The 17,116-nt window shown below is 43.5% G+C and overlaps 1 protein-coding gene across 3 annotated transcripts in view; it reads left to right on the plus strand.

The window, feature by feature from the left end:
- ENTPD4 (ectonucleoside triphosphate diphosphohydrolase 4) overlaps positions 1 to 17,116 on the plus strand; it is a 79,559-nt gene that overhangs the window by 44,942 nt on the left and 17,501 nt on the right. For 2 of the 3 annotated variants that reach the window (XM_068274732.1, XM_068274731.1), the window contains 3 exons: positions 3,759 to 3,862; positions 4,632 to 4,691; positions 5,676 to 5,830. In XM_068274732.1, the coding sequence (XP_068130833.1) occupies positions 3,759 to 3,862; positions 4,632 to 4,691; positions 5,676 to 5,830 (319 nt within the window). The remainder of the gene's footprint in view (positions 1 to 3,758; positions 3,863 to 4,631; positions 4,692 to 5,675; positions 5,831 to 17,116) is intronic. The other variant, XM_068274733.1, reaches the window with a different exon arrangement.

A 17,116-nucleotide genomic window follows, 5' to 3' on the forward strand; every position in this document is an offset into this window, starting at 1 on the left:
CAATAAATGGTGTGACAGACAGTATTAGGTTATACATATGTACATGGGTGCAGGATCACACAACGGAGAGATCGTTGTGAAGACCAAGTGATTCATGTCTGCCAATGGGATGGGAGCTTAATGAGTTTAAGCAGGCAAGTGAGATAAATAAGGGGGGATAACCCTGCCAAAGGCACCTCAATGGGTGCTCGGCAGGTAGGATTAGAGCATTGGTACGAGAGGGTAGGCCAGGGTGAACAGGTGCATTTTCAGGGCCTGCTTGAATGTGTTGGAGAGGCCAAGCCTATGAGGGTTGAATGGGAATTCCAGAGAGTGGGGGCAGCTTTAGAAAAGTCTTGGAGTCGTGCATGGCAATGGGTAATGCGTAGGTTGCTCAGACGTTAGTGAATCTGAGTGGGTGGCCAGATGTACAGCTGTACAGCTGTTCAATGTTTTACCAGTAAAACTTGAAAATTCACCAAGGGGACTTCTCTTTTTCATGAATTTATATTATACTAGCTGGTCGCCCGGCGTTGCCCGGGTATGTATTTGGCTAGTGTTAGCTCTGTCCACTTTTTCTAATCCTAACACACAATTACCTAGTTTGTGAGCTTTGCGGTCTTTGGCATCAATAATTGGCTGTGGTTCCACTACTTTGAAAATCAATAGGTGAATTTTGATTAGCTTTTGTAGGCTCCACCTACTTTTCTGAATATTAATCCCAGTCACCCACTGTGCAAAGTTTAAGAACCCTGCCATTGACAGTGTAAGAATGGCTGCAGTTTACATTCTGGGAGTTAAATTTTTATTTTTCTCCACCCACTGATGTCCTGATGTTTCCCGGGTATGTATTTGGCTGCTGTTGGCTGTGGCCACTTTTTCTAACCCTAACACACAATTGTCAACAGTCAATGACCAAGTTTGTGAGATTTGTGGTGTTTGGCATGAATAATTTTTTATTGAAATGAAACACATCTGATTCGCTGTTTGTAGCCCCACCCCTTTTCTAAAGATTTAACCCCAGTCACCCAATGATCAACTGTACCAGGTTTGAGGCTTGTGCCATTAACAGTGCAAAAATGGCAGCAATTAAATATTTGCCTTGAAAATCAATAGGTGAATTGTGATTGGTTTTTGTAGGCTCCACCCACTTTTCTGAATATTACTCCCAGTCACCCAGTGACCAACTGTGCAAAGTTTTAGAACCCCACAATTAATAGTGTAAGAATGGCTGCAGTTTACATTTTCCCAGTGAAATTTGTGTTTGTCTCCGCCCACTGAAGACTCGGCATTGCCCAGGTATGTATTTGGCTGGTGATAGCTCCGCCCACTTTTTCTAACCCAAACACAAAATTACTTAATGACCAAGTTTGTGAGCTTTGAGGTCTTTGGCATCAATTATTTGCATTGAAATAAAATAAATCTGATTGGCTGTGGCTCCACCCCTTTTCTGAATTTGAACCCCAATCACCCAATGGCCAACTGTACCAGGTACAGGTGATTAACAGTGCAAGAGGCTTGTGCCGTTAACAGTGCAAGAATGGCATCAATTAAATATTCCCCTTAAAGATTAATAGGTGGATTTTGATTGGCTTTTGTAGGCTCCACCCACTTTTCTGAATATTAATCTCAGTCACCCAGTGACCAACTGTGCAAAGTTTGAGAACCCTACCATTAATAGTGTAAGAATTGCTGCAGTTTACATTTTCTCAGTGAAATTTGTATTTGTCTCCGCCTACTGATGACCCAGCATTGCCCGATTATGTATTTGGCTGGTGTTGGCTGCGCCCACTTTTCCTAACCCTAACACACAATTACTCAATTACTCAATGACCAAGTTTGTGAGCTTTGTGGTCTTTGGCATCAATAACCTGCATTAAAATGAAACAAATCAGATTGGCTGTTTGGGGCTCCACCACCTTATATAAATTTAAACCCCAGTCACGCAATGATCAACTGTACCAGGTTTGAGGCTTGTGCCATTAACAGTGCAAGAATGGCAGCAATGAAATATTCCCCTGAAAAATCAATAGGTAATTTTTGATTGTTTTTTGTAGGCTCCACCCACTTTTCTGAATATTAACCCCAGTCACCCAGTAACCAACTGTGCAAAGTTTGAGAACCCTACCATTAACAGTGTAAGAATGGCTGCTGTTTACATTTTCCCAGTAAAATTTGTATTTGTCTCCGCCCACTTATGACCTGGCGTTGCCCGCACAATTAATCAATTACTCAATTACCAAGTTTGTGAGCTTTGCGGTGTTTGGCAACAATAATTTGCATTGGAATGAAACAAATCTGATTGGCTATTTGTGGCTCCACCCCCTTTCTGAAATTGAACCCCAGTCACCCAATGATCAACTATACCAGGTTTGAGGCTTGTGCCATTAACCGTGCAAGAATGGCAGAAATGTAAATATTCCCCTTGAAAATCATTAGGTGAATTTTGATTGGCTTTTATAGGCTCCAACCACTTTTCTGAATAATAACCCTAGTCACCCAACGACCAACTGTACAAAGTTGGAGAACCCTACCATTAACAGAGTAAGAAAAACAAAAGTTTGCTTTCATAAAACAGAAAGAATTTGCGATAATTCAGGTTGGAGTGAGCTTGAGATGTCTCCCAGGGCATCACTGCTGAAAATATGCTAATTAACCATTGTTACCCTTAAAAGCTAAACACACCTCCAGAACCGCTGGAATGCAATGATGTGTCAGCTTGTTAAATTGTACAGAGCCATAATAATCCAACACGCATACAGACTGTTTTGGATTGTTTGATCCTTATCAGTGCATGGCATAGATTAATTTGGCTTTATGCAGTAGGGCTTATAACACCGAGAGGGACATGCTACCCAGCAAACTCATGGTGACCCAGAACTCATTGGAGTGTGTAAGGGACTACAATGGTCCTAAAAGCCCCCTTACTAAGATGTTAAGAAAAACAAACGTTTGCTTTCTTAAAACAGAAAGAATTTGCGATAATTCAGGTTGGAGTGAGCTTGAGATGTCTCCCAGAGCATCACTGCTGAATATATGCAAATTAACCATTCTACCCTTAGAAGCTAAACACACCTCCAGTGTAACAGTGTATGGCTGCAGTTTACGTTTTCCAGTGAAATTTGTATTTGTCTCTTTTTGGTTATGGGAATAAAAAGTATCCTATACTTTATTCCAGGTAATGTACTATGTGTGTGTGCCAAATTTCATTCAAATCCGTTCAGCCGTTTTTGCGTGATCGAGTAACAAACATCCAAACAGCCGAACTTTCCCATTTATTATATTAGTAGGATTGGGTCATTTTCTCAAATCTGCCACATTTTATGCCTCTCAACTTGTCCTACACTGTCAGTTTTCACCCTCCAACCATCAACCACTTTCCTTGCCCACCCACATATCTTTTAATATCCAGTGACTGGCTGCCCCACCCTATCCCATGCGCTGACCTTTGCTGTGTCCAATGAACACATATTCACTAGTACTTTGTCAGCTGCAATTGGCCAAACATGTTGTTTCGCTCCAGGACAGTTCTGAGCTGCTGCAATGTAGAGCAGTGTTCTTGTAAACATATGGTTTCTCAGTCACAGGACATTTGAAGAGTGCTTTCTTTAGCCACGCATAGATGCTTTTTGTTTGTGGTTTGGGGTTGATACCCATTTAAAGCTTGTCTTTGGCATCTTGCATTATTTACATATTTTTGGTAAAGCTGAATCTGACCGCGTTGCTGCTCTTCCCCATGTGTACAGCCTGCTTTTGCTTATTGCAGTTGTTTGTTTCAGCCAGCAGGAGGCCATACTTGAAGATCTGCGGACAGACATCCCTGTGCACTATGACTTTCTCTTCTCTGACTCCCACACAGAGGTCATCTCAGGGAAACAGGAAGGTATGTGAAGCAGACTGACTTGCTGAGCCCTCAATAGTGGTCTGTTGTACACCCACACAATATGGCCATTTCACGATCCTGAAAGCTTCCGGTTTATATGAAGTGAAGTCATGCATGAACAATGGCCCCTTTCTATAGGACTTACGGTGTTACACTAGCATTGTGTTAGATGTTTTCACCATACATAATGCCTGATTTAGCAGAGTAGCTGGATGGGCAGGCTGTTGTCTGTATCAGCCAGTCCAATTATTCCTTTCATTTAACTTATTCTTCAGTTGAAGTGTAATAGGTTTCTAGGGACAACAAGCTCTCACTTCATAGTTACATAGTTAAATGGCTTAAAAAAAAGACCTATGTCCATCCTATCCAGATCCTCCTGTAATATCTCCCTATCTTCCTGTGTGTTAAGAATTCGGCACAGCTTAGTATTATCTGCAAAAATGTCAACATTACATTCTACTTCATCTACTAGGTCATTAATAAATAAATTGAAGAGTACTGGACCCAGTGCTGACCCCTGTGGAACCCCACTGCTAAGTCACCTATTTTGAAAATCCATTGACCACAACTCTTCGCTTTCTGTCCATCAGCCAAATCCCTATCACACAGATTCTTCCCCAGTCCTTGCCTCCTCAGCTTCTACACTAGACTGTTGTGGGGAACAGTATTGAAGGCTTTTACAAATTCCAAGTATATCACAGCATTCACAGCTATTCATGGATGTTGCTTTGCTCTGGTTGTAAAACGTAACCTTTTTGGGTTCTTCTAGGAGTTTACGCATGGATCGGCATCAACTTTGTCCTGGGACGTTTTGATCATTTAGATGATGGTAAGTTTTCCCTCATTGGTGTACCTGCCATGGTAATGAAAGGTCCATATGTTTTTAGAGCATTTATGTTCAACAGCACGTCAGTTCAGTGTACCTGCCATTAATTTCACACTATGTAAGCAGAGATGCAGAACTGAAATGCTACCAAAAACTCCACTCATTCATGGAGGCCTTCTCTGAAGACCACAACGTGTTATAAGACACACACGATCCTCCCTGCCCTGTTCTTCCAGTCGCGGTCCTTCTTGTGCAGTACACTAAATGCATCTTATTCTTGTGGAAGAAGTGTAGAAGCCTGGACAGATTGGCACAGGCGTATGTGATGTCACATGCCAGAACACTCACAGAAAATATCTAGGAAGGTGTTCTTGACAACGATTGTTTACCTCACATCTGCTGGCATCTCAACCCATACCATCATATAACAGTGGGTGGTGGTGTTCTTTGAAGAATTTTACTCTTATGACACATTCACGTATTACATGGGCAGCTTTCATAGCCCCCACATAACGCGTGTACCTTTCATAGCCCCCGTATAACACGTGTAGCTTTCATAGCCACCACATAATGTGTAGCTTTCATAGCCCCCATATGACACGTGCCACTGTCATAGCCCCCATATAACACATGCTGCTTTCATAGCCCCATATAGAGTGTAGCTTTCATAGCTCCATATAATGTGTAGCTTTCATAGCCCTGTATAACACATGCAGCTTTTATAGCCCCCATATAACATGTGCAGCTTTCATAGCTATCCAGTATAGCTATCATCACCCAATATAATGACTTCTAGTTCAAGTACTCAAGTAAAATTCTTTGACCTTTACAAAAATAAACCAATAAATAATTGTTAAGCTGCGGACATGTTTACAGTAGGTGGAGGTTATTTAGGTTGGACCCAATGCCTGAAATTCTGTTCTGAGGAGGACCTCTATGACCTGTATGTTTTTTGTACTTGTTATCTCTGGCTCCCTTTCTCCACAGAGGATGATGCACTAGTAGAAGTCAATGTCCCTAGCAGCAATGACAAGGATGCCATCATACGCAAACGCACTGTAGGCATTTTGGATATGGGCGGAGTCTCCACTCAGATCGCATATGAAGTTCCAAAAAGTGTAAGCTTTGCCTCCTCTCAGCAGGTCATTATCAGTAATATTTTACTACTTTTTATTTGCTTCTTTTCTGCTTCCCACTGTTTCTATGTTGTGTGACCAGCCAGAACAATAGTAAAGGAAAAATAAACACAATCTTTTGCAAACCAAATTAATTACTCTCAGAGGCAATAGAAATTCTACGGAGGCAGAAATTATTTTATATTAATAAACAGTCTCGGTTATCCAGAAGTCAACTAACCAGCAGTCTCAACCAACTAGCACAAATTGCCAGCCATACTCAGTGGGGAATGCCAACATTTTAGGCAGTTTGTGGGCTCTGCTGTGCTTACAGTAAACCTTAGATCTCGCAACAAAAAGTTTTTATACTATCACGTGGTTTCCTCCAGCTCAATAATCACCAATGCGACCCTCGCCGTCCTCCCGTGTGCCTCTGTTCAGCCGAAATTAGTCCCGGTAATTTGACTCAGTTGCGCCAGTTAGCTCTTCTGCGCATGCCCGACCCCTCTGCAGAAGATCCAACTGGCGTGACCGAGCCAGATTACCAGGACAAATTGTGGCACGCAGGAGGACGGCAAGAAGTATTATCTGCTCAGAAGATAATTGCTTCCGTTTTGTAGCAGGGATCCAGACCTTCCTTTGGATTATCTAGGAATTGTGAGAAATTAACAGATGGATATGTTGGAGATGTACATTTTTTTTTCATTCCAACATTAATTGTATTACCTATAGTATATCTTTGTAATAACTGACTGCATCGACGTGTAGCTTACTCTGAAGGTAGTTCCTGATTATGATTTGTATTTTACATGAGATTAAACAAAGCTAACTTTCTCCTTGGGATGCACGCATTATGAGCTTTCCACATATGGTGCCTGTATTTTTTTGAATAGTACTATTACGGTAGTACTAGAATTAGTACCATTAAGCTTCTTTGTGCACTCTAGTATTGCACCATAAACCTTAAAGCAATTGACTTCCTCCTCTCCGGAAAGCCCATTACACTAATCTTCCAGCAGAGGTGCTTCCATCCAGGATCTTCTGGAGGTAGGTCAAAGTGCCATTACAGCTGTCTGACCACCCATAGTGCTTTTAAAGAGGGCCACGTGGCAGCACACAACTACTTACCCTGCCTTCTGCTGCGGGCAGTGGTTGGGGAGACTATGTGTAATCTATGAAAGAGGCATGGGGAAAGCTTGAAGGGTAGTGGAAATATTGTTGGAGGAGTGGGGCTCACCTACTACTCAATATCTGTCCTTTGTTTCACTATAAAGCAAAGTTTTGTCCAGGATATTGATGGTGTTGGGGGGGAACAAGATTCTTCCTGAAGTTGAGGACCCAGTTATGTTTAAGGGTCCTCTTATATGTTCAGTATGGGAGTTGACGGGAATAGTTACAAAATGGAGTTTTGCTTTAAAATAAACCTGGCCCTTCATATTATTCTTTGTAAGGATGTAACATTTTTTCAAGCTAAATTGTGTTGTGCATTATTGTAGGGTTTATATTCAGGTACTATAGTAGCTTACCCTGTAATATAAACTGGTCTCCTCTGTCCAATCCCTAGTGACCACCAACGTTGCATCCTATTAGACTAATTGTACATTAGCTTCAACATCTGAGCTGAAATGAAGAAGTGAAAGATTTTATGGCTGTAGTGGACGGTTGATAGCATTATTTGAACAGTACAGGTATCTTTATCCTTTGGTTTACTTTAAATCATCATCTTGCTGCTAATAATTTTCAACTGAGCAGCAAGCATCTAAACTGAGTATCCTTTGCTGCTGTATTTATTAATCTTTTTCATTAGCATTTTGTAAGAACTTTACTGTTGTTTTTGCTGGGTTTGTGATGTTTGTCCTTATGTGCTGTTTATTGCTACAAGTCTGTGGTCATATGCATTTCTGTGATTTTCATACATTGAGCTTCAACCTTTGCTTATTTTGCTCATAGCAGTTATTTTGTGCATGTGCCTTTTCTTCAGGTGTTTCTTTTACACTCGGTCTTTTTATAAACAATTTTGTGTCAGCCTTTGAGATGAGATGCTGGGTTGCCTTCTAAATTAATACTGATAGAAGGCTTTGTAGGTGAAACTTGAACTTTTTTGTTAAGTAAGCCTGCTACCTCTTTGAAATTATGTTATACCTATCTGTTACATGCTTGGTATATGGATTACCATGCATGTGAGCCAGAAGTAAATGTAAATCTCACCAGCTTTGGTCCAGTCCTTAAAGAGAGTCTGAAGCAAGAATAAATCTCGCTTCAGACCTCATAGTCAGCAGGGGCATGTGTGCCCCTGCTAAAACGCCGCTATCCCGCGGCTAAACGGGGGTCCCTTACCCCCCCGAAATCCCCTCCGAGCAGCACATCCCCTCTTCCGGATTAAGGCAGGGCTAACCGCCGCAGCCCTGCCTCACGCGCGTCTGTCAGCGCGTATCTCCGCCTCTCCCCCGCCCTTCTCAGTCCTCCTTCGCTGAGAGGGGCGGGGGAGAGGCGGCGATGCGCCGCTGATAGACAGCGCTGAAAGGCAGGGCTGCAGCCGTTAGCCCTGCCTCAACAGCAGCAAAATCTATGACCAAGTTGGTCGTAGATTTTGCAGGGGGGAGGGGGGTCAGGGACCCTCGTTTAGCTGCGGGATAGCGGCGTTTTAGCAGGGGCATACATGCCCCTGCTGACTATGAGACAAGAAGCGAGATTTATTCTCGCTTCAGTGTCTCTTTAGAGACTCTGTATTGAAAAAAAAATGCCCCTGGGGGGTACTTGCCTCGGACAGGGGAAGCCTCTGGATCCTATCGAGGCTCCTCTGTCCCTCGGCGGTCTCGCAGCAGTCCACTGAAGGCACAGCCGACAATTTGGCAGGCTGTGCAATATTTACCTTTCCCTGTTCCAGCGGGGGGGGGGGGGGGGGGGGTGTTGCGGCTCTCCACTCAGAAATGGGTGGAAACAGCTGATCTCAGTCGGGTCCCCTCCACTGAGCAGTAGACTTGTTCCAGTGCAGTACAGCGGACCCGACTTGGAACAGCTATTTCTGCATATTTCCCAGCCGAGGGCCGCTACTGCGTCTGCCCTGGAGCCGTGAAGGTAAATATTTACATCCCTGACGTTCGGGGAGCTCTGTCTTGGAGGAAGAGGATGGCGAAGCCTCGATAGGATCCAGAGGCTTCTCCCTCCCGAGGGGAGTACCTCCCAGGGGCATTTTTATCCAATACAGATCCTCTTTTGAAGTGAGCATAGAACTCTTCAGAGTCTTGTTCTGTCAGTGGCTTCCTGTTCATCTTTGGCAAAACCTCCTGAGACTTGTGGTGGAATGTGGGTTACTTTTGTCACCAGTGAAAACCAAGGACTTTGAATAGAGCTGAGGCGCAGAACCAAGTGCACCCCAGCTTTCATGATAAAGCACTGAAAGGAAATTGGGTGGGAGGTGTCTTGCCAAGTTGCATACCAGAGAGTTTGATTTGGTCCAAGTAAGTAAAATCCTCAAGTCATAATAGACTGTTTTGGAGGCACACAGGACGGTGTGCCTTCTGTTGCTTCTTCATTCTTTCCTGGTAATCTTCATTTGTTAAGGAGCGCCAGGTCATCCATGGTGGCAAGATGGTCAAAGCCAGATATTTCAGTGCGCTTTTAAATGCCTTGCTAGAACACAGCTACTAGTGCTTTATTATTTTTTGCTAGTTCCATGGTTACGAAACACAAATATTATCAGCCCAGGATAAAGAGGCTTGTTTCAAGTAAAGCATCTGGGAAGCCATATTTGTCAAATACTCTGCAGTAAGTTTCCAGGAAGACTAGGAAGCTAGATGGTATCATTCCTCTCTCACACTGATGAAATCCAGGCTCAGTCTTCTCTAGAGGACAGAGACAGAAACCAGACAAGCTGCAGCTCAGAATGGATTATATGCCAGTTCCAAAAGTCAAAGCAAAGGTTAGGATCATCCGAGAAGCTAGGTGCCATGACACTTGCAAATCTGCTGCATCAAAACGGGTGCAAAAGCTAGGCCAAATGATGCTGTAACTCGTCCAAGACCTGCTGCAGGCAAGAGAGAGAGTGGAACCAGTTTCATCTCTTTGAACAGTACATGTGACCATGGAAATGTTACTTGGTCTGGCCAAGTAAATTCTTATCCGGATTTTTTTTTTCAAGCTTATTTTTACTGTCAAGGCAGTCTTCCCAATGCATAAACCTGGTTAACGTTAGACGGTGTGGTTTTCATTTCAATGGTATCATCCTGCTTCAAAACTTCTTGGTTTTTATTATGATTGCCTTGGGACATGACAACTGCAAGGGGCTGATAGAAGCCCCAGGTAAGTGTCGTCTTTTTTTGTTTTGTTTTTTAACCCCTCCACAGAACCCTTTTAAAAGAATGACCATTTGGTGAATATGCAATCTCAAAGCCATTTCTTATCTATGGTTACCTTCAAGTACCCCTGTTGTAAAGAGTTACTGGTTATGTGATAGACAGGTATTTTTATTATAAGAGTAAGCACAGTTATGCTATAAAGCGCATTATATGTAACAGGAAAACATTCACACAAACCAATAGTCAGGTAATAGGAACATAATAATTCTAGGAACCTATTACTTGCAGCCCTGGAAACCTGGCTGTGCAGCTTACAGTACGTTAGGTTAGCACTCGGTGAATTAATTTCCATTGGATACTATTGCTTTCTTACTCACTCCCACCTTTTGCTTCTGCAGTAAGGGATGAGGGAGAATGGAAATGTCCCTGTCTGACTGACCTGTTTACAAGTCTCTCATGTAGGATGGTATTTGCAGGTGAGCTTATGTGTTGAGTTGTCCGCCACGTTCTCCTGCAGGCTCTATTTTCTCTCCTCGCGCCTTGTGGCAGAACAGCTGGAATGAGCTAAGGGGAGCTTTTAAATACAGCAAGAGTGCTTTGCTGAGTACACTTATACTGCACTCAGGGGGCCATTGTCCTTATTACTGGTAGGTAGTAAAGGGAAAGCCGGCTGGATACATTTAAGGGGGTACAAAAACCCTTTATTCCTAATGGATATAGTGTAACAGTAAACTGTTAACAGGTAAAACATTTTGTCAAAAGAATTCAATAAACCAATACAAGAATTCAGTACAAAAAATTAAAGGAAGCATGCCTGTGGTGAGCGGAATACAGAGGCTGCCATCTTTATTCCTGTTGAGACAAACGCCTGGTTGTCCTGCGGGACTTTTGTCTTCAGTAATTTATGTGTGCAGCAAACATGCAGCCAACGGTGTGAGTGGAAAAACCTGAAATGTATTTCTCTTACTTCCTCTGGGTCAAGTAATACCCAGACAGAGACAGCTCATGGTGACTCAGAACCACTAGGGAAGTATAAAGGGCTAAAAAAGACCAAGAAGCTCTATGTTAAACAGCAAAGCTAAATATAAGTTGCCTTCTTAAAACTGAAGGTATTTTCAATAATTCAGCTTTAAAGGGAACCTTAACTAAAAAAGTTTTACTTACCTAGGGCATCTACCAGCACCCTGCAGCCATCCTGTGCCCTCGCAGTCACTCACGGATCCTCCGGTCCCCCCACTGCCAGCTAGTTTAGTTTTTGCCGACTCATTGAACACATTCCCGCTGGTGCAGGAAGCTATCGCAGACATTAACACGTACATTTTTACCTGCAACGCGTAAATTTGTAAGAATGTACATGTTAACCACTTCACCACTGAGGGGTTTTACCCCCTGAGCACCAGAGCAATTTTCACCTTTCAGCGCTCCTTCCATTCATTCGTCTATAACTTTATCATTACTTATCGCAATGAAATGAACTATATCTTGTTTTTTCCGCCACCAATTAGGCTTTCTTTAGGTGGGACATTATGCCAAGAATTATTTTTTTTTTAAATGTGTTTTAATGGGAAAATAGGAAAAATGTGGGGAAAAAAATAATTATTTTTCAGTTTTCGGCCATTATAGTTTTTAAATAATGCATGCTACTGTAATTAAAACCCATGAAATGTATTTGCCCTTTTGTCCCGGTTATAAAACCATTTAAATTATGTCCCTATCACAATGTTTGGCGCCAATATTTTATTTGGAAATAAAGGTGCATTTTTTTCATTTTTGCGTCCATCCCTAATTACAAGCCCATAGTTTATAAAGTAACAGTGTTATACCCTCTTGATATAAATATTTAAAAAGTTCAGTCCCTAAGGTAACTATTTATGTATTTTTTTTAATTGTAAATTTTTTAATTTTTTTTTAATTACAAAAAAAAAAAAATGGGGAGTGTGGGAGGTAATGAGTTAATTTTATGTGTAAAAGTCATTTATTTGTATGTGAAAAATGTGTAGGGTGTAGTTTACTATTTGGCCACAAGATGGCCACAGTAACTTTTTGTTTTAATGCGACCTCCAAGCTTCCTTCCGGAAGCTTAGAGGAAGTATAAGGAGGCTGGACACGTGAGTTTTTTCTCACAATGATCGCGCTGCCCATAGGAGAGCAGCGGATCATTGCGGGGCTTAGATCAAGGAACGGGAATGGATTTTCCCGTTCATTGATCTCTGGGCGAGCGGGCGGCGGCGTGTTTACGAGCGGCGGGCGGCGTGTTTACGAGCGGGAGCGCGGACAGCGTCGGGAACGCGGAAAGTACGTATTTCTCTGTCCCTGGTTGTTAAAGGATGGAAAAAGAGGCGGAGAAATACGTACGCGCGGGGGTAAAGTGGTTAATGTCCGCGATCACTTCCTGCACCAGCGGGAATGCGTGCAAAGGTACGCGAGTCGCCAAATGAAACTAGCTGGCAGTGGGGGGACCAGAGGAGCTGTAAGTGACTGTGAGGGCACAGGATAGCTGCAGGGGGCTGGTAGATGCCCCAGGTAAGTGAAACTTTTTTTTTTTTTTTTTTTTTAAGAGTTAAGGTTCCTTTTAAGCGAGCAACCCTGGTTTCCCATGATGCATCACTCCTGAACATGCAAATCCTCTCTAAGCCACAGAAAGTGAGGCTGCACATCCAGAACTGCTGGTGTATAGTGAGACTGTAGCTAGTAAAGTTTAAGCCCTATCCCATAGAGCAGGTATATCAAACCAGTCCTTCGAGAGCCGAGGTCCTCACACATTTTGACACAGCTCAAATGAATTGATGGGTCTGAATCAGGAAAGGTGTGGGCCATCCGGTAGAACAGATTCCTCTCTTTCTCAGTCCATCCTAAACACTGGCATGGATCTGGCCCTTCAGGCCTGGAGTTTGAAACCTGTTCCATAGAGCCATATCAATCTATGCCATGCACTATGAAGACCAGAAAGTCCGAAACGGTCTTGTATGTATATGTTGGCTTGATGTGGCTCTCTAAAATGTATTAGCTACAGGCTCACTATACACCAGTAGTTTTGGATGTGCATCCTTGCTGTCAGGGGCAGATAGAGATGACTTGCATATTCAGGTGTGATGCATCATGGGAAACCACAGTTGCTCATAAGCTGAATTATTGCAAATACCTTCTGTTTTAAGAAGGCAAACTTATGAATTGTCAAAAAAAAAAAAGGCAAAATTACATTCTTCTGGGTCAGTGATTAACATTGTGGTACAGGCAGAGGATCAGCACAGCAGCCAGGCAGGTGGCATTTCCAACAGTGACACCTCCTATAGTTCTGTCATTTTACTTCAGTGGCCAGTTCAGAACAGCTGCTGGAATCTGTCCTTGTTGTTTACTGCAGTGATCCACCACGTACTGTATTGAGATGAAAGCGTTCACCTCAATACTTGCCATCAATTGCGCAAGCACCGCAGCCGATCTAATTTTCCGAGCCGTTGCATGTAGCTTTTAGCATCGGCTGCATTCACAGTTCCATATCCTCCCTAGGTGCCCAAACTGTTGAACAAACCTGAAAACAATCCCAAACACTTTCCTGCTCGCTATCAGAACACACTTCATAGCCAGTATGTAGCCAGCTAATATGGGTGAGGAGGTACAGGCAATGTAAAGGGAAAAGAGTATCAGGGATCATCAGAAGTGGGGAAGTAGCATATGTTTCTCATCTTAAAGATTAAAGTGGACCTGCACTCTTGCACAGGACAGAAGGAAAACCTAAAGAAATGCACCCTGTATGTATTTAGAGAGTTTAGCCTGTCTAATTCCCCCTAATCACAGCTGTAATTTGATCTCTCAGCTGTGTCAGCTGGCTACCTCGGCAGAGCAGCACAGTGGCGTAGTGGTTAGCTCTCTCGCCTTGCAGGGCTGGGTCCCTGGTTCGAATCCCAGCCAGGGCACTATCTGCAAAGAGTTTGTATGTTCTCTCTGTGTCTGCGTGGGTTTCCTCCGGGCACTCCGGTTTCCTCCCACATTCCAAAAACATACGGATAAGTTAATTGGCTCCCCCCCCTAAAAAATTGGCCCTAGACTACAGTACTTACACTACATAATATAGACATATGGCAATGGTAGGGATTAGATCGTGAGCTCCTTTGAGGGACAGTTAGTGAATACACACACACACACACACACACACACACACACACACACACACACACACACACACACACACACACACACACACACACACACACACACACACACACACACACACACACACACACACACACACACACACACACACACACACACACACACACACACACACACTGCTGTTGCTTGTCTTTTAAAGGATATCCGAACTGACATGTGACATGTTGAGATAGACATGTGTAGGTACAGTGCCTAGCACACAAATAACTATGCTGTGTTCCTTTTTTTCTTTCTCTGTTTGAAATAGTTAAATATCAGGTATGTAAGTGGCTGACTCAGTCCTGACTCAGACAGGAAGTGACTACAGTGTGACCCTCACTGATTAGAAATTCTAACTATGAAACACTTTCCTAGCAAAAAATTGCTTCTGAGAGCAAGAAAGAGATAAAAAGGGAAATTTCTTATCAGTTAGGATCACACTGTAGTCACTTCCTGCCTGAGTCAGGACTGAGCCACTTACATACCTGATATTTAACGCTTTCAGGCAGAGAAAGAAAAAAAGGAACACCGCATAGTTGTGTGCTAGACACTGTACATACACATGTCTATCTCATCATGTCACATGTCACTTCGGGTATCCTTTAAAGCTGAGAAGAAGTTCTGAGTTGAGGTCTGCTTTAATAAAACCTCCTTCATAAATGTTAAAGGATCTCCTAATCCAACAGTGTTCCGAAGTACTCAATTCTTTCCAGGTCACACTGAAGAACCTGTAACGGTCACATACTGTACTTTTTCATTTACATACCTTTTCATAAAATAATCTTGCTTGATAAATTATACAGGGCGTGACACATTCTGGTGTGAAATTCCGTCTCTATTCATGGTCACATTGACTTTGCTATTTTCTGCACATTCACATATTTTCTTCATCTGTTCCAACAGTGATAACTGGGAAATGTATAGTCTTGTAATCAAAGTCTGAGCTTGTCAGAGAGTTGCCTTTCCTGCTGCACGCCAGCAGTGCTGACTCCACAGCTGCACTGGAATGGACATGGAAAATAGAACTTTTTTTTTTTACGGAGCACTTTTTACATAACACCCAGATGAAAATTATGAATCTGGTTTATTTTTTATGTTTTTTCTATGAAGAGCTTTACCCGGTAGCAGCTGCTCTTTTGCATGCTGCGGCTATTCCTGTCCTCAGCTGCTGCCTTATCCAAGTAACCCCCTCAATTCTTATTGGCAAAGTAGACAATACGCCCCCTAATAGCACACTGCAATCAGCCTAGTTACTGCCAGGGAGTGGGCAGTACCTTCTCTTTCCATAATATTATTCTGCCACAGGTGTGGAAAGGAAAGGATTCAGAACCATTTCTTCTATCTGTAAGGTGTTCTCAGTGGGCTTGATCACACTATCTATCTAGGTTAGAGTGATGTACACCTACCGGTATGTGCAGAGCCCCGTTACTTCTGCTGCATCCCATCTATTATCAGCAAGATTGGTGTGGTGCTACACTATGTAAAACATAAATTCATGTGGAAGCACTTTTACACAGTGCCTTGTACAGAGAGAGTACTATACTTGCAGCCAGTAGCGGTGCTGAGCAGTGTGCATTGTTCTATATGTGAGCAGACTTCTAGTGCACCTTGCCAGTAAATGACCATCTCACCCAAGAATCTCTTGCTCACCCCCCCCCCCCCCCTTAACATATAGAATGCAGTGTTCTCCCCAGAATTGTTTTCCAGCCGGGTGGCATGTAAAAGAAGCCGGTTGGGAACCAATGGGGGGAATGCAGGGCCAGCGCAAACCTACTTACAGTATAGGAGGAGGAGAAGGAGGCGAGCCAATGACAGACGGGTGCTCACCAAAATTAGCTGGGTGGAGCACCCAGCTAAAAGAGCCTGGGAAGAACACTGGAATATATACAGGTCCTGCCACTTCCATCTCTGCAACACTGACAAAATCTCCTAACCCCGACACCCCCAAAGTCCTGGTCCATGCTCTGGTCATCTCCCATCTGGACTACTGCAATGACCTGCTTTTTGGATTTCCTGAGACCCCTGCAATCCATTACAGGTGCAGTTGCCAGGCTCATTCACTACTCCCCCCACTCCTCTTCACCTGCCCCCCTTTACAGGTCCCTGTACTGGCTCTCTACATTCCTCAGAATGAAATTTAAACTGCCCTGCCTGACCTACAAATCCATCCACTATACTTCTCTGTCAAATATCTCAGATCTCGTCTAGTGATACTCCCCAACCCACTCTCTCCGCTCCTCCAACACTCTATAGATGTCCACCCCTCGCATCACTTGCTCACTCGCAAGGCTACAGGACTTCTCTAGAGCAGCTCCTACTACATGGAACTCCCTCACCATTAAGGCCCATACACACGTCGGATTTTTCCGAACGACTGGTGGTTTGAACGTTCCGTCGTTCAGTTGTCCGCATGCTAAATCGGGCGTGTGTACAGACTGTCGTTCGGGTGATAAGACTGTTCTTGAGCGATCCGCCAGGCGGGGGGGGGGGGTCTTATCACCCGAACGACAGTCTGTACACACGCCCGATTTAGCGTGCGGACGACTGAACGACGGGACGTTCAAACGACCCGTCGTTCGGAAAAATCCGACGTGTGTATGGGCCTTTAGGCTCACCCCCACCTTCAATTCATTCAAGCTGGCCTTAAAGACTTATCTGTTCACCATTGCTTACCATCTTTATAGCTCCAACCCCCTCCCTTGTAGATACACCCCACCCTCTCTTGTGTGTCCCTCTTCCCCACCCCTTCGATTGTAAGCCTATGTGGTAGTGTCCTCCTCCCTGTGTGCTCTTCTCTGCCACCATATTGGCTCAGTGACTTGTTTGCTATGTTTATCCCTACATTACAATCTGTGCACCATTGTTT

This window comes from Hyperolius riggenbachi, chromosome 3 (genome assembly GCF_040937935.1).
Source record: "Hyperolius riggenbachi isolate aHypRig1 chromosome 3, aHypRig1.pri, whole genome shotgun sequence".
NCBI lineage: Eukaryota > Metazoa > Chordata > Amphibia > Anura > Hyperoliidae > Hyperolius > Hyperolius riggenbachi.